Below are 24,138 nucleotides of genomic sequence, written 5' to 3'. Positions count from 1 at the left end.
CACAGACACACTGACCAGTTCTGGACTGGGAGTGGACAGGCTCACAGACACACTGACCAGTTCTGGAGCAGGAGTGGACAGGCTCACAGACACACTGACCAGTTCTGGACTGGGAGTGGACAGGCTCACAGACACACTGACCAGTTCTGGAGTGGGAGTGGACAGGCTCACAGACACACTGAGCTGCAGGACAGCAGTGCTGTAAAGTGCCTCCTGTTATCAGCCCTCAGTGCTCTTGATAAAGTCATTTCCATGTCACTCAGGTTGTCTGTGAAACAGCAGCTTCAGCAGAGCTGGTAGCTCTAGCAGCTGAGAAACACAATAAACACAAAATATAATATTGTTACAAATGGGGGACATGAAAATGGTGAATAACAGGAAATTACCGAGCGGTTTAGTCAAGTAAAATAATTGATTATAACCCGCAAGTTGTAAGTGATTTTTCTGGAATACAGACGAGCCATTGGAAAAGTCAGAGGCACAGCTTTGGTGAAAAGTAATAATTCACACACAAATATTTATTAATTTAATATTTTTACTATATTAAATTTAAATCTTTCTCTTTGCAAATCCGGATGTCACAAAATAAATGTTACTGATGTATCTTTTATGCAAGATACCAAGTTCCCTAAGAACACAGAACAGCTCTCTAATGTTTGTGTAAATCTAACTTTTAAGGACATCGTTATTGTTGTCCTGAATTCAAACAAAGAAGTCTGTATGATGTTAAATGTCATTCTCATGTTGGCAACATTTCACATACATATGTGTAGAGTAAAAACAAAACTCCTTTAAAAATGTGCTTTAAAGAATTTTCTCATTCATTTAAGCTATACTCAAATTCATTAAAAATATAAAAAATATTCTTGGTGAATTGGTTTACAGAAATCTTTTAGCATATGAATTATTATTATATTACATATAAATTATTATATAAACTTAATGATGCACAATAAATGATTTAATGTGACCCCTAACATCACACAACCTTTGTACTGTTGATAAGGTTCTGATTTGTTATTCTGTTTCGTTCATATGATGTTGTGACATCAGTATACCCTTGTTGTATTATTTTTGTATATAAAAAAATACGTTTTTTAAAACAAATAGCAGAAAACTTGCAGTAGTGTAGAGTAGGAGTGCCTACTGCCATCAACTTTTAAAGCAATTAAGGTGTATCTTCTTGTAACTACATTTGTGTGGTTTTACACCCCTTTGGTTAATTTGTATTTTTCACAGTCGTTTTTTTTTAGGTGTGGACATTGGGAACCCAGCTCCTCACAATAAACACCTTTGCACTTCTGAGAAAATGATCTCCGAGACCTCCATTGTCATCCACCTCAGCCTGTAACATCATCTACACACGATATAACTGCTGTATCGACTGATCACTTCCTCCTTGTTTCTCTGCTCACATTAAATTAGATACGTTTCCACAGTCTTAATGTGCTGTAGTGGGTTTTTCTTGCAACTGCGTTTTTCAAAAACGTTCACATGTTTTCTAATATCACTGACTCTGGCGAATCACAGGGACGCGCAGATATAAACAAAGACCGAGGAGGAAACGCCACTGGACTGATCCAACTTAGCAGTGCAAGAGGGGAACAGGTTAACCGGGTAGTACACACAAACAAAGCGCAGATGCCATGCTGAGTTGGCAGATAAATACTTTAAAACAAGTTTATTGATTGTTTATCACTGTGTTATTTGACGATCGTTGTATGTTGTCAGAAGCCCGTTTTCACTAATCTGAAGATCCGGTGTCACGATGTGTTTAAAATGACCCCCCCTGCCTCCACGGTTCTCCTGCCAGACCCGGAAGAGCGCGGCGGCTCGAGGCGACGCTGTAGAGGTTCTGACATCCGGGATCCGGACTGACCGATACAGGTCTAGTACAGGTCCAGTAGAGATATAGCACAGGTCCAGTAGAGATATAGTACAGGTACAGTACGCGTCCAGTAGAGATATAGTACAGATCCAGTCCAGGTCCAGTAGAGATATAGTCCAGGTCCAGTAGGGACAGAGGCGGACAGGGGGGTCACTACGTCAGAGTCCAGTTCAGCTCGGGTGTTTCTCTCCCTGCTCCAGTGTTATTATTGCTGCGATGCTGTTGTTGCTGTTGATGCTCAATGATCTGCAGCGCCCCGGTGCGTGCAGGGGCCGCTCAGCAGTGTGAACAGGACTTCAGCACGCTGGCTGGACAGTGTTTCTCTGCAGAGATCGTGGAAACCGGCTTTAACGTGTCTCCAGGTCTCACTGACAGCGTGTCTTCCTCTGGCTTGTCTGTCTTTGTGATTGACCTTGCCTGTCTGTCTCTCTGCCTGTCAGTCTGTTTCTAACTCTGCTTTGCTTATTTCCAGGACTGACAATCCCTAATTGAACGGAGTCATGGTAAGAGTAATTACATTATTGTTACTGATGAAGTAATCTTGTGTCCAGTGTGTCCAGTGTGTCTGTGTGTCTGTGTGTCTGTATGAACCCCTCTCTCTCAGTGCAGTGTTAATGTACTGGAGTGTCCAGTCAGTCAGTGTGTCTGTATGAACCCCTCTCTCTCAGTGCAGTGTTAATGTACTGGAGTGTCCAGTCAGTGTGTCTGTATGAACCCCTCTCTCTCAGTGCAGTGTTAATGTACTGGAGTGTCCAGTCAGTCAGTGTGTCTGTATGAACCCCTCTCTCTCAGTGCAGTGTTAATGTACTGGAGTGTCCAGTCAGTCAGTGTGTCTGTATGAACCCCTCTCTCTCAGTGCAGTGTTAATGTACCGGAGTGTCCAGTCAGTCAGTGTGTCTGTATGAACCCCTCTCTCTAAGTGCAGTGTTAATGTACTGGAGTGTCCAGTCAGTCAGTGTGTCTGTATGAACCCCTCTCTCTCAGTGCAGTGTTAATGTACTGGAGTGTCCAGTCAGTGTGTCTGTATGAACCCCTCTCTCTCAGTGCAGTGTTAATGTACTGGAGTGTCCAGTCAGTGTGTCTGTATGAACCCCTCTCTCAGTGCAGTGTTAATGTACTGGAGTGTCCAGTCAGTCAGTGTGTCTGTATGAACCCCTCTCTCTCAGTGCAGTGTTAATGTACTGGAGTGTCCAGTCAGTCAGTGTGTCTGTATGAACCCCTCTCTCTCAGTGCAGTGTTAATGTACTGGAGTGTCCAGTCAGTCAGTGTGTCTGTATGAACCCCTCTCTCTCAGTGCAGTGTTAATGTACTGGAGTGTCCAGTCAGTCAGTGTGTCTGTATGAACCCCTCTCTCTCAGTGCAGTGTTAATGTACTGGAGTGTCCAGTCAGTCAGTGTGTCTGTATGAACCCCTCTCTCTCAGTGCAGTGGTAATGGACTGAGTGTCTCTCTTTCTCTCAGCATGGACGTGTGAAATTAAAATCCACGGCGCAGCAGGAGGAGGAGAAGCGTAAGGAGCGAGAGAAGAAGCTGACAGTGTACATCGCTGCCCGGGACGCCTGTTTTCAGAAGGTCAGGCTGACTGCTCCTGCACCGAGCACCCCGGAGGACGCACAGAGGCTGTCACAGAGACGCGGAGTTACGCTGACCCTCTGTCTCGCATGTCTCTCTCTGTCTCTGTGTCTCCCAGAGGACGGAGGGCCAGCTGGATGAGGACAGTCTGCAGCTCACAGCTCAGCTCCTGGGCTCGAACCCGGACTTCGCCTCCCTCTGGAACTTCAGGAGGGAGATCCTGGGGCAGCTGGAGACACTCAGGTGATTAACGGGCCCGTGCCCATCACACTAACTGGTGAGGTGTGATTGAATCTGACAGGATCTGTTCATGTGTGTCTAGATTATTATTATTATTATTATTATTATTATTATTATTATTATTATTATTATTATTATTCATGGAAGACAGTCCAAAAACAGGAGAGAGGGACAGTGAGGAGAGAGAGACTGACAGTGACACTGACCATTCACACTCAACAGCAACACATTGGAGCACACATCCAGCTACACATATCTCGGTCTCACCATCAGCTCTTCCGGGAGTTTTGACCTGGCAGTGAAGGCACTGAGGGAGAAGGCACTCAGGGCTTTCTACGCAATAAGAAGGAGGCTCTTCAACATCAACCCACCAACAAGAATCTGGCTCCAAATATTTGAAAGTGTAATCCAACCCATTGCCCTATACGGCAGTGAAGTGTGGGGTCCCCTCACAGACCAGGAGTACACTCAATGGGACAAACACCCCACAGAAACTCTGCACATGGAGATCTGTAGAATGCTACAGAACCCTAAACAGACAATACACACTAGCTGAATATTTGACCAAAATAAGAAACAACAAGCAGAAACAGACCCTGACGAAGTACAGGCTCAGTGACCACAGCCTGGCCATAGAAACTGGGCGACACAGGCAGACCTGGCTGCCCAGAGAGGACAGGCTGTGCTCCCACTGCCAGCAGGGAGAAATAGAGACAGAGGTGCACTTCCTACTGCACTGTGACAGATACTCTGGGATTAGAGAAACATTCTTCCCGAAATTCAGAAATCTAATCCCAGAGTTCCCACACCTGCCAAAACCACAACAGGTCCCAATCCTACTGGGAGAGGGAGGAGGGAACTCAGTTGATCTGGCAGCCCAGTATGTGATCTCCTGTCACAGTCTGAGGAACAGTGAGTCCGTCTCCCAATAATGCTCCAGCCGCCTACAGTATATGTCAATATTTTATAATATGTCTTTGTTGTAAATGTCTGTAACATGTCTGTAGGTTTTATTTTACTTCTATTTTTTGTCTTGTTCCATGTTAATTTTATTATTTTTATTTGCTTTGGCAACACTGATTGTACCCATCGGTCATGCTAATAAAGCACCTTGAGTTGAACTGAACTGGGTGTCAGAGAGCCCTGTGAGATCTCTCCCTCTCCCCGGTGTCCCGCAGGGCGGAGCAGGAGGTGCAGGCTCTGTACGAGTCGGAGCTGGGGTTCCTGGAGCAGTGTCTGAAGGTGAACCCCAAGTCCTACGGCAGCTGGCACCACCGGGGCTGGGTGACGGGCCGCCTGCCCCGGCCCGACTGGGCCCGCGAGCTGGGGCTGTGTGAGCGCTTCCTGCAGACCGACGACAGGAACTGTGAGCGCCTCTCCCGTCTCCTCCCTCTCTCTCCTCTCCCCTCCTTTACCCCTGTCTCTCTCTCTCTCTCTCTCTCTCTCTCTCTCTCTCTCTCTCTCTCTCTCTCTCTCTCTCTCTCTCTCTCTCTCTCTCTCTCTGAGGCTCCATTCTATCTCCCCCTCTCTCTCCCTTCCACTCTCTCCCCTCTCTGCCTGAATATCTCCCTTCTTCTGTCTCCTCTCTCACCCTGCAGTTCAGTTCATCAAGCTTCGTTTCCATGACTGCACTGCTGAATTACACTGTGGCATTAAGTGTACTGGCCCAGTTCGGCCCTGCACGCGTTCCTACAGGTTTTTCTCTGCACGTGGAGGATGGATGTGTGTACAGAACTGGGTGTGTCTCCTCTCCCTGCTGCTGGGCTTACCGCCAGCTGTATGTGTACAGAACTGGGTGTGCAGAGTGTCTGTGAGCTGTGTCTCCTCTCTCTCTCTCCTGCAGTCCACTGCTGGGCTTACCGCCAGCTGTGTGTGTACAGAACTGGGTGTGCAGAGTGTCTGTGAGCTGTGTCTCCTCTCTCTCTCTCCTGCAGTCCACTGCTGGGATTACCCCCAGCTGTGTGTGTACAGAACTGGGTGTGCAGAGTGTCTGTGAGCTGTGTCTCCTCTCTCTCTCTCTCTCTCTCTCTCTCCTGCAGTCCACTGCTGGGATTACCCCCAGCTGTGTGTGTACAGAACTGGGTGTGCAGAGTGTCTGTGAGCTGTGTCTCCTCTCTCTCTCTCTCTCTCTCCTGCAGTCCACTGCTGGGATTACCCCCAGCTGTGTGTGTACAGAACTGGGTGTGCAGAGTGTCTGTGAGCTGTGTCTCCTCTCTCTCCTGCAGTCCACTGTTGGGATTACCCCCAGCTGTGTGTGTACAGAACTGGGTGTGCAGAGTGTCTGTGAGCTGTGTCTCCTCTCTCTCCTGCAGTCCACTGCTGGGATTACCCCCAGCTGTGTGTGTACAGAACTGGGTGTGCAGAGTGTCTGTGAGCTGTGTCTCCTCTCTCTCTCTCTCTCCTGCAGTCCACTGCTGGGATTACCCCCAGCTGTGTGTGTACAGAACTGGGTGTGCAGAGTGTCTGTGAGCTGTGTCTCCTCTCTCTCCTGCAGTCCACTGTTGGGATTACCCCCAGCTGTGTGTGTACAGAACTGGGTGTGCAGAGTGTCTGTGAGCTGTGTCTCCTCTCTCTCCTGCAGTCCACTGCTGGGATTACCCCCAGCTGTGTGTGTACAGAACTGGGTGTGCAGAGTGTCTGTGAGCTGTGTCTCCTCTCTCTCCTGCAGTCCACTGTTGGGATTACCCCCAGCTGTGTGTGTACAGAACTGGGTGTGCAGAGTGTCTGTGAGCTGTGTCTCCTCTCTCTCCTGCAGTCCACTGCTGGGATTACCCCCAGCTGTGTGTGTACAGAACTGGGTGTGCAGAGTGTCTGTGAGCTGTGTCTCCTCTCTCTCTCCTGCAGTCCACTGTTGGGATTACCCCCAGCTGTGTGTGTACAGAACTGGGTGTGCAGAGTGTCTGTGAGCTGTGTCTCCTCTCTCTCTCCTGCAGTCCACTGCTGGGATTACCCCCAGCTGTGTGTGTACAGAACTGGGTGTGCAGAGTGTCTGTGAGCTGTGTCTCCTCTCTCTCTCCTGCAGTCCACTGCTGGGATTACCCCCAGCTGTGTGTGTACAGAACTGGGTGTGCAGAGTGTCTGTGAGCTGTGTCTCCTCTCTCTCTCCTGCAGTCCACTGCTGGGATTATCGCCGGCTGTGTGTTCAGCGCTGCGGCGTGCCCCTGGAGGAGGAGCTGCGCTTCACCGACCGGCTCATCGGCTCCAACTTCTCCAACTACTCCAGCTGGCACTACCGCAGCACCCTGCTGCCCGCGCTGCACCCCGACACGCACCCCGACACCCGGGCCCCCGGGCCCCGCAGGGCCGGGCAGCGCGCCCGCGTCTGCGAGGAGCAGCTGCTCAAGGGTGAGGACACTGGGAGCACTGGAGCAGCAGGATAGAGTCTTGGGGCAGTGGTGTAGAGTATTGGAGTAGTGGAGGAGCAGTGTGGGGCAGTGGTGTAGAGTATTGGAGTAGTGGAGGAGCAGTGTGGGGCAGTGGTGTAGAGTATTGGAGTAGTGGGGCAGTGGTGTAGAGTATTGGAGTAGTGGAGGAGTAGTGTGGGGCAGTGGTGTAGAGTATTGGAGTAGTGGAGGAGCAGTGTGGGGCAGTGGTGTAGAGTATTGGAGTAGTGGGGCAGTGGTGTAGAGTATTGGAGTAGTGGAGGAGCAGTGTGGGGCAGTGGTGTAGAGTATTGGAGTAGTGGAGGAGCAGTGTGGGGCAGTGGTGTAGAGTATTGGAGTAGTGGAGGAGCACTGTGGGGCAGTGGTGTAGAGTATTGGAGCAGTGTGGGGCAGTGGTGTAGAGTATTGGAGTAGTGGAGAAGCAGTGTGGGGCAGTGGTGTAGAGTATTGGAGTAGTGTGGGGCAGTGGTGTAGAGTATTGGAGTAGTGGAGGAGCAGTGTGGGGCAGTGGTGTAGAGTATTGGAGTAGTAGAGGAGCAGTGTGGGGCAGTGGTGTAGAGTATTGGAGTAGTGGAGGAGCAGTGTGGGGCAGTGGTGTAGAGTATTGGAGTAGTAGAGGAGCAGTGTGGGGCAGTGGTGTAGAGTATTGGAGTAGTGGAGGAGCAGTGTGGGGCAGTGGTGTAGAGTATTGGAGTAGTGGGGAAGTGGTGTAGAGTATTGGAGTAGTGGAGAAGCAGTGTGGGGCAGTGGTGTAGAGTATTGGAGTAGTGGAGGAGCAGTGTGGGGCAGTGGTGTAGAGTATTGGAGTAGTGGGGCAGTGGTGTAGAGTATTGGAGTAGTGGAGGAGCAGTGTGGGGCAGTGGTGTAGAGTATTGGAGTAGTGGAGAAGCAGTGTGGGGCAGTGGTGTAGAGTATTGGAGTAGTGGAGGAGCAGTGTGGGGCAGTGGTGTAGAGTATTGGAGTAGTGGAGGAGCAGTGTGGGGCAGTGGTGTAGAGTATTGGAGTAGTGGAGAAGCAGTGTGGGGCAGTGGTGTAGAGTATTGGAGTAGTGGAGGAGCAGTGTGGGGCAGTGGTGTAGAGTATTGGAGTAGTGGAGGAGCAGTGTGGGGCAGTGGTGTAGAGTATTGGAGTAGTGGAGGAGCAGTGTGGGGCAGTGGTGTAGAGTATTGGAGTAGTGGAGAAGCAGTGTGGGGCAGTGGTGTAGAGTATTGGAGTAGTGGGGCAGTGGTGTAGAGTATTGGAGCAGTGTGGGGCAGTGGTGTAGAGTATTGGAGTAGTGGAGAAGCAGTGTGGGGCAGTGGTGTAGAGTATTGGAGTAGTGTGGGGCAGTGGTGTAGAGTATTGGAGTAGTGGAGGAGCAGTGTGGGGCAGTGGTGTAGAGTATTGGAGTAGTAGAGGAGCAGTGTGGGGCAGTGGTGTAGAGTATTGGAGTAGTGGAGGAGCAGTGTGGGGCAGTGGTGTAGAGTATTGGAGTAGTAGAGGAGCAGTGTGGGGCAGTGGTGTAGAGTATTGGAGTAGTAGAGGAGCAGTGTGGGGCAGTGGTGTAGAGTATTGGAGTAGTGGAGGAGCAGTGTGGGGCAGTGGTGTAGAGTATTGGAGTAGTAGAGGAGCAGTGTGGGGCAGTGGTGTAGAGTATTGGAGTAGTGGAGGAGCAGTGTGGGGCAGTGGTGTAGAGTATTGGAGTAGTGGGGAAGTGGTGTAGAGTATTGGAGTAGTGGAGGAGCAGTGTGGGGCAGTGGTGTAGAGTATTGGAGTAGTGGAGGAGCAGTGTGGGGCAGTGGTGTAGAGTATTGGAGTAGTGGAGGAGCAGTGTGGGGCAGTGGTGTAGAGTATTGGAGTAGTGGAGGAGCAGTGTGGGGCAGTGGTGTAGAGTATTGGAGTAGTGTGGGGCAGTGGTGTAGAGTATTGGAGTAGTGGAGGAGCAGTGTGGGGCAGTGGTGTAGAGTATTGGAGTAGTGGGGCAGTGGTGTAGAGTATTGGAGTAGTGGAGGAGCAGTGTGGGGCAGTGGTGTAGAGTATTGTGGAGTAGTGGGGCAGTGGTGTAGAGTATTGGAGTAGTGTGGGGCAGTGGTGTAGAGTATTGGAGTAGTGTGGGGCAGTGGTGTAGAGTATTGGAGTAGTGGGGCAGTGGTGTAGAGTATTGGAGTAGTGGAGGAGCAGTGTGGGGCAGTGGTGTAGAGTATTGGAGTAGTGGAGGAGCAGTGTGGGGCAGTGGTGTAGAGTATTGGAGTAGTCGGGCAGTGGTGTAGAGTATTGGAGTAGTGGAGGAGCAGTGTGGGGCAGTGGTGTAGAGTATTGGAGTAGTGGAGGAGCAGTGTGGGGCAGTGGTGTAGAGTATTGGAGTAGTGGAGGAGCAGTGTGGGGCAGTGGTGTAGAGTTTTGGAGTAGTGGAGGAGCAGTGTGGGGCAGTGGTGTAGAGTATTGGAGTAGTGGAGGAGCAGTGTGGGGCAGTGGTGTAGAGTATTGGAGTAGTGGGGCAGTGGTGTAGAGTATTGGAGTAGTGGAGGAGCAGTGTGGGGCAGTGGTGTAGAGTATTGGAGTAGTGGAGGAGCAGTGTGGGGCAGTGGTGTAGAGTATTGGAGTAGTGTGGGGCAGTGGTGTAGAGTATTGGAGTAGTGGAGGAGCAGTGTGGGGCAGTGGTGTAGAGTATTGGAGTAGTGGAGGAGCAGTGTGGGGCAGTGGTGTAGAGTATTGGAGTAGTAGAGGAGCAGTGTGGGGCAGTGGTGTAGAGTAGTGGAGTAGTGTGTCAGGAGTGAGACGCTGGTGCGGGGGGGCCGTGTGTGTCAGGAGTGAGACGCTGGTGTGGAGGGGCTGTGTGTGTGTCAGGAGTGAGACGCTGGTGTGGGGGGGCTGTGTGTGTGTCAGGAGTGAGACGCTGGTGTGGAGGGGCTGTGTGTGTGTCAGGAGTGAGACGCTGGTGTGGGGGGCTGTGTGTGTGTCAGGAGTGAGACGCTGGTGTGGAGGGGCTGTGTGTGTGTCAGGAGTGAGACGCTGGTGTGGAGGGGCTGTGTGTGTGTCAGGAGTGAGACGCTGGTGTGGGGGGCTGTGTGTGTGTCAGGAGTGAGACGCTGGTGCGGAGGGGCTGTGTGTGTGTCAGGAGTGAGACGCTGGTGCGGAGGGGCCGTGTGTGTGTCAGGAGTGAGACGCTGGTGTGGGGGTCTGTGTGTGTGTCAGGAGTGAGACGCTGGTGCGGATGGTCTGTGTGTGTCAGGAGTGAGACGCTGGTGTGGAGGGGCTGTGTCTGTCAGGAGTGAGACGCTGGTGCGGAGGGGCTGTGTGTGTGTCAGGAGTGAGACGCTGGTGCGGAGGGGCCGTGTGTGTGTCAGGAGTGAGACGCTGGTGTGGGGGGCCGTGTGTGTGTCAGGAGTGAGACGCTGGTGCGGAGGGGCCGTGTGTGTGTCAGGAGTGAGACGCTGGTGTGGAGGGGCCGTGTGTGTGTCGGGAGTGAGACGCTGGTGTGGAGGGGCTGTGTGTGTGTCAGGAGTGAGACGCTGGTGTGGAGGGGCTGTGTGTGTGTCAGGAGTGAGACGCTGGTGTGGAGGGGCTGTGTGTGTGTCAGGAGTGAGACGCTGGTGTGGAGGGGCTGTGTGTGTGTCAGGAGTGAGACGCTGGTGTGGAGATGCTGTGTGTGTCAGGAGTGAGACGCTGGTGTGGAGGGGCTGTGTGTGTGTCAGGAGTGAGACGCTGGTGCGGGGGGGCCGTGTGTGTCAGGAGTGAGATGCTGGTGTGGAGGGGCTGTGTGTGTGTCAGGAGTGAGACGCTGGTGTGGGGGGCTGTGTGTGTGTCAGGAGTGAGACGCTGGTGTGGAGGGGCTGTGTGTGTGTCAGGAGTGAGACGCTGGTGTGGAGGGGCTGTGTGTGTGTCAGGAGTGAGACGCTGGTGTGGAGGGGCTGTGTGTGTGTCAGGAGTGAGACGCTGGTGTGGAGGGGCTGTGTGTGTGTCAGGAGTGAGACGCTGGTGTGGAGGGGCTGTGTGTGTGTCAGGAGTGAGACGCTGGTGTGGAGGGGCTGTGTGTGTCAGGAGTGAGACGCTGGTGCGGAGGGGCCGTGTGTGTGTCAGGAGTGAGACGCTGGTGTGGAGGGGCCGTGTGTGTGTGTCAGGAGTGAGACGCTGGTGTGGAGGGTCTGTGTGTGTGTCAGGAGTGAGACGCTGGTGCGGGGGGGCCGTGTGTGAGTCAGGAGTGAGACGCTGGTGTGGAGGGGCTGTGTGTGTGTCAGGAGTGAGACGCTGGTGTGGAGATGCTGTGTGTGTCAGGAGTGAGACGCTGGTGTGGGGGGCCGTGTGTGTCAGGAGTGAGACGCTGGTGTGGAGGGGCTGTGTGTGTGTCAGGAGTGAGACGCTGGTGTGGAGGGGCCGTGTGTGTGTCAGGAGTGAGACGCTGGTGTGGAGGGGCCGTGTGTGTGTCAGGAGTGAGACGCTGGTGCGGGGGGGCCGTGTGTGAGTCAGGAGTGAGACGCTGGTGTGGAGGGGCTGTGTGTGTGTCAGGAGTGAGACGCTGGTGTGGAGATGCTGTGTGTGTCAGGAGTGAGACGCTGGTGTGGGGGGCCGTGTGTGTCAGGAGTGAGACGCTGGTGTGGAGGGGCTGTGTGTGTGTCAGGAGTGAGACGCTGGTGTGGAGGGGCCGTGTGTGTGTCAGGAGTGAGACGCTGGTGTGGAGGGGCTGTGTGTGTGTCAGGAGTGAGACGCTGGTGCGGAGGGGCTGTGTGTGTGTCAGGAGTGAGACGCTGGTGCGGAGGGGCCGTGTGTGTGTCAGGAGTGAGACGCTGGTGCGGAGGGGCCGTGTGTGTGTCAGGAGTGAGACGCTGGTGCGGAGGGGCCGTGTGTGAGTCAGGAGTGAGACGCTGGTGTGGAGGGGCTGTGTGTGTGTCAGGAGTGAGACGCTGGTGTGGAGATGCTGTGTGTGTCAGGAGTGAGACGCTGGTGTGGAGGGGCTGTGTGTGTGTCAGGAGTGAGACGCTGGTGCGGGGGGGCCGTGTGTGTCAGGAGTGAGACGCTGGTGTGGAGGGGCTGTGTGTGTGTCAGGAGTGAGACGCTGGTGTGGAGGGGCCGTGTGTGTGTCAGGAGTGAGACGCTGGTGTGGAGGGGCCGTGTGTGTGTCAGGAGTGAGACGCTGGTGTGGAGGGTCTGTGTGTGTGTCAGGAGTGAGACGCTGGTGTGGAGGGTCTGTGTGTGTGTCAGGAGTGAGACGCTGGTGCGGGGGGGCCGTGTGTGTGTCAGGAGTGAGACGCTGGTGCGGAGGGGCCGTGTGTGTGTCAGGAGTGAGACGCTGGTGTGGGGGGGCTGTGTCTGTCAGGAGTGAGACGCTGGTGTGGAGGGGCTGTGTGTGTCAGGAGTGAGACGCTGGTGCGGAGGGGCTGTGTGTGTGTCAGGAGTGAGACGCTGGTGTGGGGGGCTGTGTGTGTGTCAGGAGTGAGACGCTGGTGTGGGGGGCTGTGTGTGTGTCAGGAGTGAGACGCTGGTGTGGAGGGGCTGTGTGTGTGTCAGGAGTGAGACGCTGGTGTGGGGGGGCTGTGTCTGTCAGGAGTGAGACGCTGGTGTGGAGGGGCTGTGTGTGTCAGGAGTGAGATGCTGGTGTGGAGGGTCTGTGTGTGTCAGGAGTGAGACGCTGGTGTGGAGGGGCTGTGTGTGTGTCAGGAGTGAGACGCTGGTGTGGGGGTCTGTGTGTGTGTCAGGAGTGAGACGCTGGTGCAGGGGGGCCGTGTCTGTCAGGAGTGAGACGCTGGTGTGGAGGGGCTGTGTGTGTGTCAGGAGTGAGACGCTGGTGTGGAGGGGCTGTGTGTGTGTCAGGAGTGAGACGCTGGTGTGGGGGGCTGTGTGTGTGTCAGGAGTGAGACGCTGGTGTGGGGGGCTGTGTGTGTGTCAGGAGTGAGACGCTGGTGTGGAGGGGCTGTGTGTGTGTCAGGAGTGAGACGCTGGTGTGGAGGGGCTGTGTGTGTGTCAGGAGTGAGACGCTGGTGCAGGGGGGCCGTGTCTGTCAGGAGTGAGACGCTGGTGTGGAGGGGCTGTGTGTGTGTCAGGAGTGAGACGCTGGTGTGGAGGGGCCGTGTGTGTGTCAGGAGTGAGACGCTGGTGTGGGGGGCTGTGTGTGTGTCAGGAGTGAGACGCTGGTGTGGGGGGCTGTGTGTGTGTCAGGAGTGAGACGCTGGTGTGGAGGGTCTGTGTGTGTCAGGAGTGAGACGCTGGTGTGGGGGGCTGTGTGTGTGTCAGGAGTGAGACGCTGGTGTGTGTCAGGAGTGAGATACAGTGTGCTGGATCAGAGCGCTGTGCTGACAGAGTGGTGGTGACCTCGGGACTTGTCTTTCTCCTTAGAGTACGAGCTGGTGCAGAATGCCTTCTTCACCGACCCCAACGACCAGAGCGCCTGGTTCTACTACCGCTGGCTGCTGGGCAGAGGTCAGTGTCTCGGTCCGTTGGTGTCACTCCTGGTCTCTGCACTCTGAATTGCTGTCTGGCTCTCTCTTTGTGCTCTGCAGTGCTTTCTGGTTCTCTGCACTCTGCAGTGATGTCTGGCTCTCTCTCTGCACTCTGCAGTGCTGTCTGGTTCTCAGCACTGTGTAGTTCTGGCTCTCTGCGCTCTGCAGTGCTGTCTGGCTCTCTCTGCGCTCTGCAGTGCTGTCTGGCTCTCTCTCTGCGCTCTGCAGTGCTGTCTGGTTCACAGCACTCTGCAGTTCTGGCTCTCTGCACACTGCAGTGCTGTCTGGCTCTATCTGTACTGTGCAGTGTGTTTGGCTGCTTTGGGTAGTGAGCTTTTTAATTCAGTTTAATTCAGTTCAAGGTGCTTTATTAGCATGACCGATGGGTGCAATCAGTGTTGCCAAAGCAAATAAAGATAATAAAATTAACATGGAACTAAACAAAGAATACAAATTAAATAAAATCTACAGACATATTACAGACTATTGAATTCAGGCTATTAAATTCTCTCTCTCAGCTGAGCGGGAGGAGACGATCAGCTGTCTGTACATCAGCCGAGAGGGGGAGAGACTGGTGGTGGTCTTCTCTAGGCCGGTCAATGTGAGTCACCTCTCCGTCTGTCTGCCAGAATGGGTTGAGATTGGTAGTGGACAACCTTTCATTAACCACTGTGTGTCTGTATGAACCCCTCTCTCTCAGTGCAGTGTTAATGTACTGGAGTGTCCAGTCAGTCAGTGTGTCTGTATGAACCCCTCTCTCTCAGTGCAGTGTTAATGTACTGGAGTGTCCAGTCAGTCAGTGTGTCTGTATGAACCCCTCTCTCTCAGTGCAGTGTTAATGTACTGGAGTGTCCAGTCAGTGTGTCTGTATGAACCCCTCTCTCTCAGTGCAGTGTTAATGTACTGGAGTGTCCAGTCAGTGTGTCTGTATGAACCCCTCTCTCTCAGTGCAGTGTTAATGTACTGGAGTGTCCAGTCAGTGTGTCTGTATGAACCCCTCTCTCTCAGTGCAGTGTTAATGTACTGGAGTGTCCAGTCAGTCAGTGTGTCTGTATGAACCCCTCTCTCTCAGTGCAGTGTTAATGTACTGGAGTGTCCAGTCAGTCAGTGTGTCTGTATGAACCCCTCTCTCTCAGTGCAGTGTTAATGTACTGGAGTGTCCAGTCAGTCAGTGTGTCTGTATGAACCCCTCTCTCTCAGTGCAGTGTTAATGTACTGGAGTGTCCAGTCAGTCAGTGTGTCTGTATGAACCCCTCTCTCTCACTGCAGTGTTAATGTACTGGAGTGTCCAGTCAGTCAGTGTGTCTGTATGAACCCCTCTCTCTCAGTGCAGTGTTAATGTACTGGAGTGTCCAGTCAGTGTGTCTGTATGAACCCCTCTCTCTCAGTGCAGTGTTAATGTACTGGAGTGTCCAGTCAGTCAGTGTGTCTGTATGAACCCCTCTCTCTCAGTGCAGTGTTAATGTACTGGAGTGTCCAGTCAGTCAGTGTGTCTGTATGAACCCCTCTCTCTCAGTGCAGTGTTAATGTACTGGAGTGTCCAGTCAGTCAGTGTGTCTGTATGAACCCCTCTCTCTCAGTGCAGTGTTAATGTACTGGAGTGTCCAGTCAGTCAGTGTGTCTGTATGAACCCCTCTCTCTCAGTGCAGTGTTAATGTACTGGAGTGTCCAGTCAGTCAGTGTGTCTGTATGAACCCCTCTCTCTCAGTCCAGTGTTAATGTACTGGAGTGTCCAGTCAGTCAGTGTGTCTGTATGAACCCCTCTCTCTCAGTGCAGTGTTAATGTACTGGAGTGTCCAGTCAGTCAGTGTGTCTGTATGAACCCCTCTCTCTCAGTGCAGTGTTAATGTACTGGAGTGTCCAGTCAGTCAGTGTGTCTGTATGAACCCCTCTCTCTCAGTGCAGTGTTAATGTACTGGAGTGTCCAGTCAGTCAGTGTGTCTGTATGAACCCCTCTCTCTCAGTGCAGTGTTAATGTACTGGAGTGTCCAGTCAGTCAGTGTGTCTGTATGAACCCCTCTCTCTCAGTGCAGTGTTAATGTACTGGAGTGTCCAGTCAGTGTGTCTGTATGAACCCCTCTCTCTCAGTGCAGTGTTAATGTACTGGAGTGTCCAGTCAGTCAGTGTGTCTGTATGAACCCCTCTCTCTCAGTGCAGTGTTAATGTACTGGAGTGTCCAGTCAGTCAGTGTGTCTGTATGAACCCCTCTCTCTCAGTGCAGTGTTAATGTACTGGAGTGTCCAGTCAGTCAGTGTGTCTGTATGAACCCCTCTCTCTCAGTGCAGTGTTAATGTACTGGAGTGTCCTGTCAGTGTGTCTGTATGAACCCCTCTCTCTCAGTGCAGTGTTAATGTACTGGAGTGTCCAGTCAGTCAGTGTGTCTGTATGAACCCCTCTCTCTCAGTGCAGTGTTAATGTACTGGAGTGTCCAGTCAGTCAGTGTGTCTGTATGAACCCCTCTCTCTCAGTGCAGTGTTAATGTACTGGAGTGTCCAGTCAGTCAGTGTGTCTGTATGAGCCCCTCTCTCTCAGTGCAGTGTTAATGTACTGGAGTGTCCAGTCAGTCAGTGTGTCTGTATGAACCCCTCTCTCTCAGTGCAGTGTTAATGTACTGGAGTGTCCAGTCAGTGTGTCTGTATGAACCCCTCTCTCTCAGTGCAGTGTTAATGTACTGGAGTGTCCAGTCAGTCAGTGTGTCTGTATGAACCCCTCTCTCCCAGTGCAGTGTTAATGTACTGGAGTGTCCAGTCAGTCAGTGTGTCTGTATGAACCCCTCTCTCTCAGTGCAGTGTTAATGTACTGGAGTGTCCAGTCAGTCAGTGTGTCTGTATGAACCCCTCTCTCTCAGTGCAGTGTTAATGTACTGGAGTGTCCAGTCAGTGTGTCTGTATGAACCCCTCTCTCTCAGTGCAGTGTTAATGTACTGGAGTGTCCAGTCAGTGTGTCTGTATGAACCCCTCTCTCTCAGTGCAGTGTTAATGTACTGGAGTGTCCAGTCAGTCAGTGTGTCTGTATGAACCCCTCTCTCTCAGTCCAGTGTTAATGTACTGGAGTGTCCAGTCAGTCAGTGTGTCTGTATGAACCCCTCTCTCTCAGTGCAGTGTTAATGTACTGGAGTGTCCAGTCAGTCAGTGTGTCTGTATGAACCCCTCTCTCTCAGTGCAGTGTTAATGTACTGGAGTGTCCAGTCAGTCAGTGTGTCTGTATGAACCCCTCTCTCTCAGTGCAGTGTTAATGTACTGGAGTGTCCAGTCAGTCAGTGTGTCTGTATGAACCCCTCTCTCTCAGTGCAGTGTTAATGTACTGGAGTGTCCAGTCAGTCAGTGTGTCTGTATGAACCCCTCTCTCTCAGTGCAGTGTTAATGTACTGGAGTGTCCAGTCAGTCAGTGTGTCTGTATGAACCCCTCTCTCTCAGTGCAGTGTTAATGTACTGGAGTGTCCAGTCAGTCAGTGTGTCTGTATGAACCCCTCTCTCTCAGTGCAGTGTTAATGTACTGGAGTGTCCAGTCAGTGTGTCTGTATGAACCCCTCTCCCTCAGTGCAGTGTTAATGTACTGGAGTGTCCAGTCAGTGTGTCTGTATGAACCCCTCTCTCTCTCTCAGGTGCTCACAGGAGAGTTAGTGCTGTTTGTAGATGGTCAGCCCCTTGAGGTCTCATGGCGCAGTGCCCACCCCCTTCTGCGCCACAGTGTATTGTGGGTATCCTTTTATCTGTTTATATATCCATTGTTAGACTGACCTGGGGTTTGTCTGTAACACAGTGGGGTGCCTATACAGCAGTGGGGGGTGTCTGGGGGGGTGTATACCGCAGTGGAGTGTCTGGGGTGTCTAGGGGGTGTCTATAAAGCAGTGGGGTGTCTAGGGGGTGTCTATAAAGCAGTGGGGTGTCTGGTTTGTCTGGGGGTTGTCTTTAACAGTGGCCTGCAGGTGTGTGAACTGCCCCCAGGGACAGTGAGTGACCCCAGTGTGGAGCACAGCCTGACTGTGCACTGGAGAGACAGACACACTCAGCGCGAGTGTGCGCTCTACTCAGGTAACACAGCTGCCCCTTCCACCTGCCTGTCTGTCTGTGTACCTGTCTGTGTACCTGTCTGTGTACCTGTCTGTGTACCTGTCTGTCTGCGTGTGCCTGTGTACCTGTCTGTCTGTGTACCTGTCTGTCTGTGTACTGTAGGTGTGTCTGTGTATCTGTGTACCTGTCTGTCTGTGTACTGTAGGTGTGTCTGTGTATCTGTGTGTGTATGTGTACTGTAGGTGTGTCTGTGTATCTGTGTGTGTATGTGTACTGTAGGTGTGTCTGTGTATCTGTGTGTGTATGTGTACTGTAGGTGTGTCTGTGTATCTGTGTGTGTATGTGTACTGTAGGTGTGTCTCTGTGTGTGTCTGTGTACCTGTCTGTCTGCGTTTCTCTGTGTGCTTGTCTGTCTGTGTGTACCTGTCTGTCTCTCTCTGAGCCAGTGTGTGTGAAAAGGGTTCCCCCTCCTCTCTCTCAGGTCGCTCAGAGAGCTGGTGTCGAGACTCTGCAACAGACCAGGAGCTGTTCAGGTAGGACTCTTGTCACAGACTCACTGTACTGCTTTCACTGCTCTCCTATCACATTAACCTCTCTCTCTTAGTGTACTGGAGTGTCCAGTCAGTGTGTCTGTATGAACCTGTCTCTCTCCCTACCAGGAGTGATCTCTCAGTAGAGAAGACCTCTGTTCTTCAGTCAGAGCTGCAGTCCTGCACTCAGTTGCTGGAGTTGGAGCCTGAGAATAAGTGTGAGTCTCTACAGTCATGATGACAATGACGCTGGCTTTCTCTCTGATCCTGCCTCTCTTTCTCTGCACCTCTATGACTACCACGGTGTGTGTCTGCCTGTCTGCTGGTCAGAGTGTTCACCTTTCTGTTCACACTGCCTGCCTGTCTGTCCATCTCCCCGCGTGAACACTGCCTGTCTGTCCATCTCCCTGCCTGCACACTGCCTGTCTGCCTGTCTGTCCATCTACCTGCCCGCACACTGCCTGCTTGTCTCTCCATCTCCCTGCCTGCACCCTGCCTGTCTGTCTGTCTCTCCATCTCCCTGCCTGCACCCTGCCTGTCTGTCTGTCTCTCCATCTCCCTGCCTGCACCCTGCCTGTCTGTCTGTCTCTCCATCTCCCTGCCTGCACCCTGCCTGTCTGCCTATCTGTCCATCTCCCTGCCTGCACGCTGCCTGTCTGCCTGTCTCTCCATCTCCCTGCCTCCACACTGCCTGTCTGCCTGTCTGCCTGTCTCTCCATCTCCCTGCCTGCACCCTGCCTGTCTGCCTATCTGTCCATCTCCCTGCCTGCACACTGCCTCTCTGCCTGTCTCTCCATCTCCCTGCCTGCACACTGCCTCTCTGCCTGTCTCTCCATCTCCCTGCCTGCACCCTGCCTGTCTGTCTGTCTCTCCATCTCCCTGCCTGCACAATGCCTGCCTGTCTCTCCATCTCCCTGCCTCCACACTGCCTGTCTGCCTGTCTGCCTGTCTCTCCATCTCCCTGCCTGCACCCTGCCTGTCTGCCTATCTGTCCATCTCCCTGCCTGCACGCTGCCTGTCTGCCTGTCTCTCCATCTCCCTGCCTGCACACTGCCTCTCTGCCTGTCTCTCCATCTCCCTGCCTGCACCCTGCCTGTCTGTCTGTCTCTCCATCTCCCTGCCTGCACAATGCCTGCCTGTCTCTCCATCTCCCTGCCTGCACACTGCCTGTCTGCCTGTCTGCCTGTCTCTCCATCTCCCTGCCTGCACCCTGCCTGTCTGCCTGTCTGTCCATCTCCCTGCCTGCACCCTGCCTGTCTGCCTGTCTGTCCATCTCCCTGCCTGCACCCTGCCTGTCTGTCTGTCTCTCCATCTCCCTGCCTGCACACTGCCTGCCTGTCTCTCCATCTCCCTGCCTGCACCCTGCCTGCCTGTCTCTCCATCTCCCTGCCTGCACCCTGCCTGCCTGTCTCTCCATCCCCCGGCCTGTCTCTGCTCACTCCCACACACACCCCTGTGCTGACTGTGTGAACTGGCTGGGTTGAAGAGGAAGCGAGGTGCAAGTTTTTTGGGGGAAGGGGTGATCCCCAGCAGCGGTCAGTCAGTAGCTCCCAGCACCGTACCTACAGGCAGTTTACCTGAACCCCAAAACTGCTCCGGCCTGGGCCACTGTATCCCCGGTGGGTGCGGGGTTCAGGTTGCCTGGCGAGTGGAGCCCCGGAGCCCCGCGCCTGCGCTCCCTGCGCTGGAAGAGGCTGTCTGGATCGAGCCCTGCCTGCTGTTGTCTGACCGTGCCCCCTCCCCTCTCTCTCTCAGGGTGTGTGCTGACCATCATCCTCCTGATGAGGGCGCTGGACCCACTGGGGTACGAGAGGGAGACGCTGGCTCACTTCGACACGCTGAAGGTCAGAGTCGTGATGATGATGAAGATGATGATCTAGTGAGAAATAACACCATCTCGCTCAGTGCAGGCACAGCAGGAGAACTGCAGCTCGCTATATAAATAATGCTAAAATGCATATGTGAGGCCCAGTGTCTGTATTAACCCCTCTCTCTCTCTCTCTGGGCCCAGTGTCAGTATTAACCCCTCTTTATCTCTCTGGCCCCAGTGTCTGTATTAACCCCTCTCTCTCTGGGCCCAGTGTCTGTATTAACCCCTCTCTCTCTCTCTGGGCCCAGTGTCTGTATTAACCCCTCTCTCTCTCTCTGGGCCCAGTGTCTGTATTAACCCCTCTCTCTCTCTGGGCCCAGTGTCTGTATTGACCCCTCTCTCTCGATTTAGTTCAGTTCAATTAAAATAGCTGCATTATCATGACTGATGAATTACAGTGTTGCAATAGTGGTAGCAATGAACAAGCTGTTTACAGACAGACATCTCTCTCTCTCTCTCAGAGTGTGGACTCTATGCGCAGCTCCTATTACAGTGACCTGTGCAGCAAGTTCATGATAGAGAACACCGTCCTGAAGATGGAGTACGCCGAGGCCCGAGTCTTCAGTCTGACACACAAGGTGCTGTCTGTCTGTCTGTCTGTCTGTCTGTCTGTCTGTCTGTCTGTCTGTCTGTCTGTCTGTCTGTCTGTCTGTCTGTCTGTCTGTCTGTCTGTCTGTCTGTCTGTCTGTCTGTCTGTCTGTCTGTCTGTCTGTCTGTCTGTCCAGGACAGACTGCTGTTACAGGGTGTTTGAGCAGGATTGGCTGTTGTTTCAGCATGTTGACTGTTGTTACAAGGTGTTATTGCTGGAATGGCTGTATGGGACTGACTGTAGTTACAGGGTGTTGACTGTAGTGACAGGGTGTTAGTGCTGGATTGGTTGTAGTTACGGGGTGTTGACTGTTGTTACAGGGTGTTAGTGCTGGGTTGGCTGTAGTTACGGGGTGACGACTGTAGTTACAGGGTGTTAGTGCTGGATTGGTTGTAGTTACGGGGTGTTGACTGTTGTTACAGGGTGTTAGTTCTAGATTGGTTGTAGTTACGGGGTGTTGACTGTTGTTACAGGGTGTTAGTTCTAGATTGGGTGTAGTTACGGGGTGTTGACTGTTGTTACAGGGTGTTAGTTCTAGATTGGTTGTAGTTACGGGGTGTTGACTGTTGTTACAGGGTGTTAGTGCTGGATTGGTTGTAGTTACGGGGTGTTGACTGTTGTTACAGGGTGTTAGTGCTGGGTTGGCTGTAGTTATGAGGTGACGACTGTAGTTACAGGGTGTTAGTGCTGGATTGGTTGTAGTTACGGGGTGTTGACTGTAGTTGCAGGGTGTTAGTGCTGAATTGGTTGTAGTTACGGGGTGTTGACTGTTGTTACAGGGTGTTAGTGCTGGGTTGGCTGTAGTTACGGGGTGACGACTGTAGTTACAGGGTGTTAGTGCTGGATTGGTTGTAGTTACGGGGTGTTGACTGTTGTTACAGGGTGTTAGTTCTAGATTGGTTGTAGTTACGGGGTGTTGACTGTTGTTACAGGGTGTTAGTGCTGGATTGGTTGTAGTTACGGGGTGTTGACTGTTGTTACAGGGTGTTAGTTCTAGATTGGTTGTAGTTACGGGGTGTTGACTGTTGTTACAGGGTGTTAGTGCTGGATTGGTTGTAGTTACGGGGTGTTGACTGTTGTTACAGGGTGTTAGTGCTGGGTTGGCTGTAGTTATGAGGTGACGACTGTAGTTACAGGGTGTTAGTGCTGGATTGGTTGTAGTTACGGGGTGTTGACTGTTGTTACAGGGTGTTAGTGCTAGATTGGTTGTAGTTACGGGGTGTTGACTGTTGTTACAGGGTGTTAGTTCTAGATTGGTTGTAGTTACGGGGTGTTGACTGTTGTTACAGGGTGTTAGTTCTAGATTGGTTGTAGTTACGGGGTGTTGACTGTTGTTACAGGGTGTTAGCGCTGGGTTGGCTGTAGTTACGGGGTGTTGACTGTAGTTGCAGGGTGTTAGTTCTAGATTGGTTGTAGTTACGGGGTGACGACTGTAGTTGCAGGGTGTTAGTGCTGGATTGGTTGTAGTTACGGGGTGTTGACTGTAGTTGCAGGGTGTTAGTGCTAGATTGGTTGTAGTTACGGGGTGACGACTGTAGTTGCAGGGTGTTAGTTCTAGATTGGTTGTAGTTACGGGGTGTTGACTGTAGTTACAGGGTGTTAGTGCAGGATTGGCAGTATTTTCCAGTATAATGATGTCGCCAGTAGGTTAAGACCTGTCATTCTGTTTAGGGCTCAATCCTCGAATGCCCAGAATTTTAGCCCTCATTACTCGCCGCTCCCTGACACTGACCCCTGTCCCCCCCTCTCGTCCAGAGCCTGACGACCCTGTGTCACCTGGACCAGCTGCTGCTGGTCACCCACCTCAACCTGTCGTCCAATCAGCTGCGCTCGCTGCCCCCCAACTTCGCCATGCTGCAGTGCCTGGAGGTGAGCCCCGCAGGGACAGCCAGGCCCCCAGCCCTAGCTAGGACTGTCCAGGCCCCCTGGGGGCGTGAGTGTATATGTCAGGCCCTGCACGGCGCCCTGTCTGCACAAGGGGTGGCTCTGTTGAAGGCTGCAGGGCTTTGCAACTGTGTACCAGAGACAGTCTTGGCCTGTCTGTCTCTCTCTCTTAATGTCTGTACACCTGTTTCTCTCTCTCTCTTAATGTCTGTTCACCTGTCTGTCTCTCTCTCTCTCCATATCTGTTCACCTGTTTGTCTCTCTCCATGATGGTTCACCTGTCTCTTTCCCTCTCTGTGCCTGCTCACCTGTCTGTCTCTCTCCAGGTGTTAGAAGCTGATGACAACCTGATAGAGAGTTTGGAGGGACTGTACCACCTGCCCAGATTGGAGGAGGTGTCTCTCAGAAACAATCGTATCCTTTTCAACCGTCTTGCCCACCCCCCCGCAGAGCAGTGGTACCGACCCAGTCAGGACTGGGACAGCGCTGCCCCTGCTCCCACTCCTGCCGAGAAGAGCAGGAATTCTGGTCCCGTTCGCTCTGCGGGATGTTTCTTTGACTCGGCTTCCTCAGGCATCTCCCAGCTGTCCGACCTCCGACCTCTGGCCACCTGCCCCAGACTGGTCAGGCTCGATCTCCGCGGCAACGCGGTGGGCGGGGCTGCTGAGGTCCAATCGGAGCTGGCCGAGCTGCTGCCGACGGTTACGGAGCTGCTGTTGTGAGGGGCTGCTGGGGGCAGATGACAGCCCGTCAGCCCGTGTGGTGGAAGCACACAGGGACCCCTGCTCCCAAAACACTACCCCCCGCGCTCTGTCTCTCCCTTCCTCTGTATCACAGTGCTCCTGTCCCTCTCTGTACCACAGTGCTCCTGTCCCTCTCTGTACCACAGTGCTCCTGTCCCTCTCTGTACCACAGTGCTCCTGTCCCTCTCTGTATCACAGTGCTCCTGTCCCTCTCTGTACCACAGTGCTCCTCTCTCTCTGTATCGCAGTGCTCCTCTCCCTCTCTGTACCACAGTGCTCCTCTCTCTCTCTGTATCGCAGTGCTCCTCTCTCTCTCTGTATCGCAGTGCTCCTCTCTCTCTGTATCGCAGTGCTCCTCTCTCTCTGTATCGCAGTGCTCCTCTCCCTCTCTGTATCGCAGTGCTCCTCTCTCTCTGTATCGCAGTGCTCCTCTCCCTCTCTGTATCGCAGTGCTCCTCTCCCTCTCTGTATCGCAGTGCTCCTCTCCCTCTCTGTATCGCAGTGCTCCTCTCCCTCTCTGTATCGCAGTGCTCCTCTCCCTCTCTGTATCGCAGTGCTCCTCTCCCTCTCTGTATCACAGTGCTCCTCTCCCTCTCTGTATCACAGTGCTCCTCTCCCTCTCTGTATCGCAGTGCTCCTGTCCCTGGCTCGCTCCCTGTGACCTCTCCCCGGAGAGCTGGGTCAGGGTCAGAGGGAGAGAGAGGAGACACGCCAGGCAGGAGTGAGTGCGTTGGCACAGCTTAATCCACTTCTGTGAATAAAGAAAAACAGGCCAGCGCCTGATCCACGAAGAGCTCGTCTCTGTGTTCTTTAATCTTTGGGGAAACTGCCTCCCATTTTGGCTCACAGTGCTGTTTCAGCTGGGTGCATCGGAGATGGGACAGGAGGAGCCAAAATGGCCGCCGCAGGAGGGCAGATTCCTGGAGGGCTGGTAGGCAGGGGTGTTCAGGGTGCAGTGTTGCAGGGTCTGTGTTTCAGGTGAGCTGCTTGCCCCCTGGGAAACAAATTTGTTT

General features: G+C 53.1%; 1 protein-coding gene and 1 long non-coding RNA gene across 6 annotated transcripts; one reads left to right on the top strand and one right to left on the bottom strand.

Annotated features, from left to right (window-relative positions):
- The first annotated feature begins 1,793 nt into the window (after positions 1-1,793).
- On the top strand, positions 1,794-23,916 carry rabggta (Rab geranylgeranyltransferase subunit alpha). Of its 5 annotated transcripts, none has more exons than XM_088637771.1 (17): positions 1,794-1,887; positions 2,361-2,391; positions 3,349-3,459; positions 3,578-3,702; positions 4,878-5,065; positions 6,811-7,044; positions 13,392-13,475; positions 14,014-14,096; positions 17,100-17,195; positions 17,424-17,529; positions 17,990-18,041; positions 18,168-18,256; positions 19,794-19,882; positions 20,370-20,486; positions 22,254-22,367; positions 22,709-22,796; positions 22,956-23,916. In XM_088637771.1, the coding sequence occupies exons 2-17, from the start codon at positions 2,389-2,391 to the stop codon at positions 23,102-23,104; spliced, it is 1,728 nt and encodes a 575-aa protein (XP_088493897.1). In that variant the 5' UTR covers positions 1,794-1,887; positions 2,361-2,388; the 3' UTR covers positions 23,105-23,916. The 5 variants fall into 5 exon arrangements, with proteins under 5 accessions (XP_088493897.1, XP_088493895.1, XP_088493896.1 ...); XM_088637769.1 differs by having other exon boundaries at positions 1,797-1,920; XM_088637770.1 differs by having other exon boundaries at positions 1,825-1,942.
- LOC148660402 (uncharacterized) lies at positions 13,830-19,799 on the bottom strand. The gene is made up of 2 exons (XR_015939783.1): positions 19,601-19,799; positions 13,830-14,151 (listed from the first exon to the last, which is right to left on the bottom strand). It is a non-coding gene; the product is annotated as an uncharacterized LOC148660402 (long non-coding RNA).
- Positions 23,917-24,138: the final 222 nt, after the last annotated feature.

Source organism: Lepisosteus platostomus, chromosome 6, assembly GCF_059453375.1.
Source record: "Lepisosteus platostomus isolate fLepPlt1 chromosome 6, fLepPlt1.hap1, whole genome shotgun sequence".
NCBI classification, from domain to species: domain Eukaryota; kingdom Metazoa; phylum Chordata; class Actinopteri; order Semionotiformes; family Lepisosteidae; genus Lepisosteus; species Lepisosteus platostomus.
This window is presented reverse-complemented; position numbering and strand designations above follow the sequence as displayed.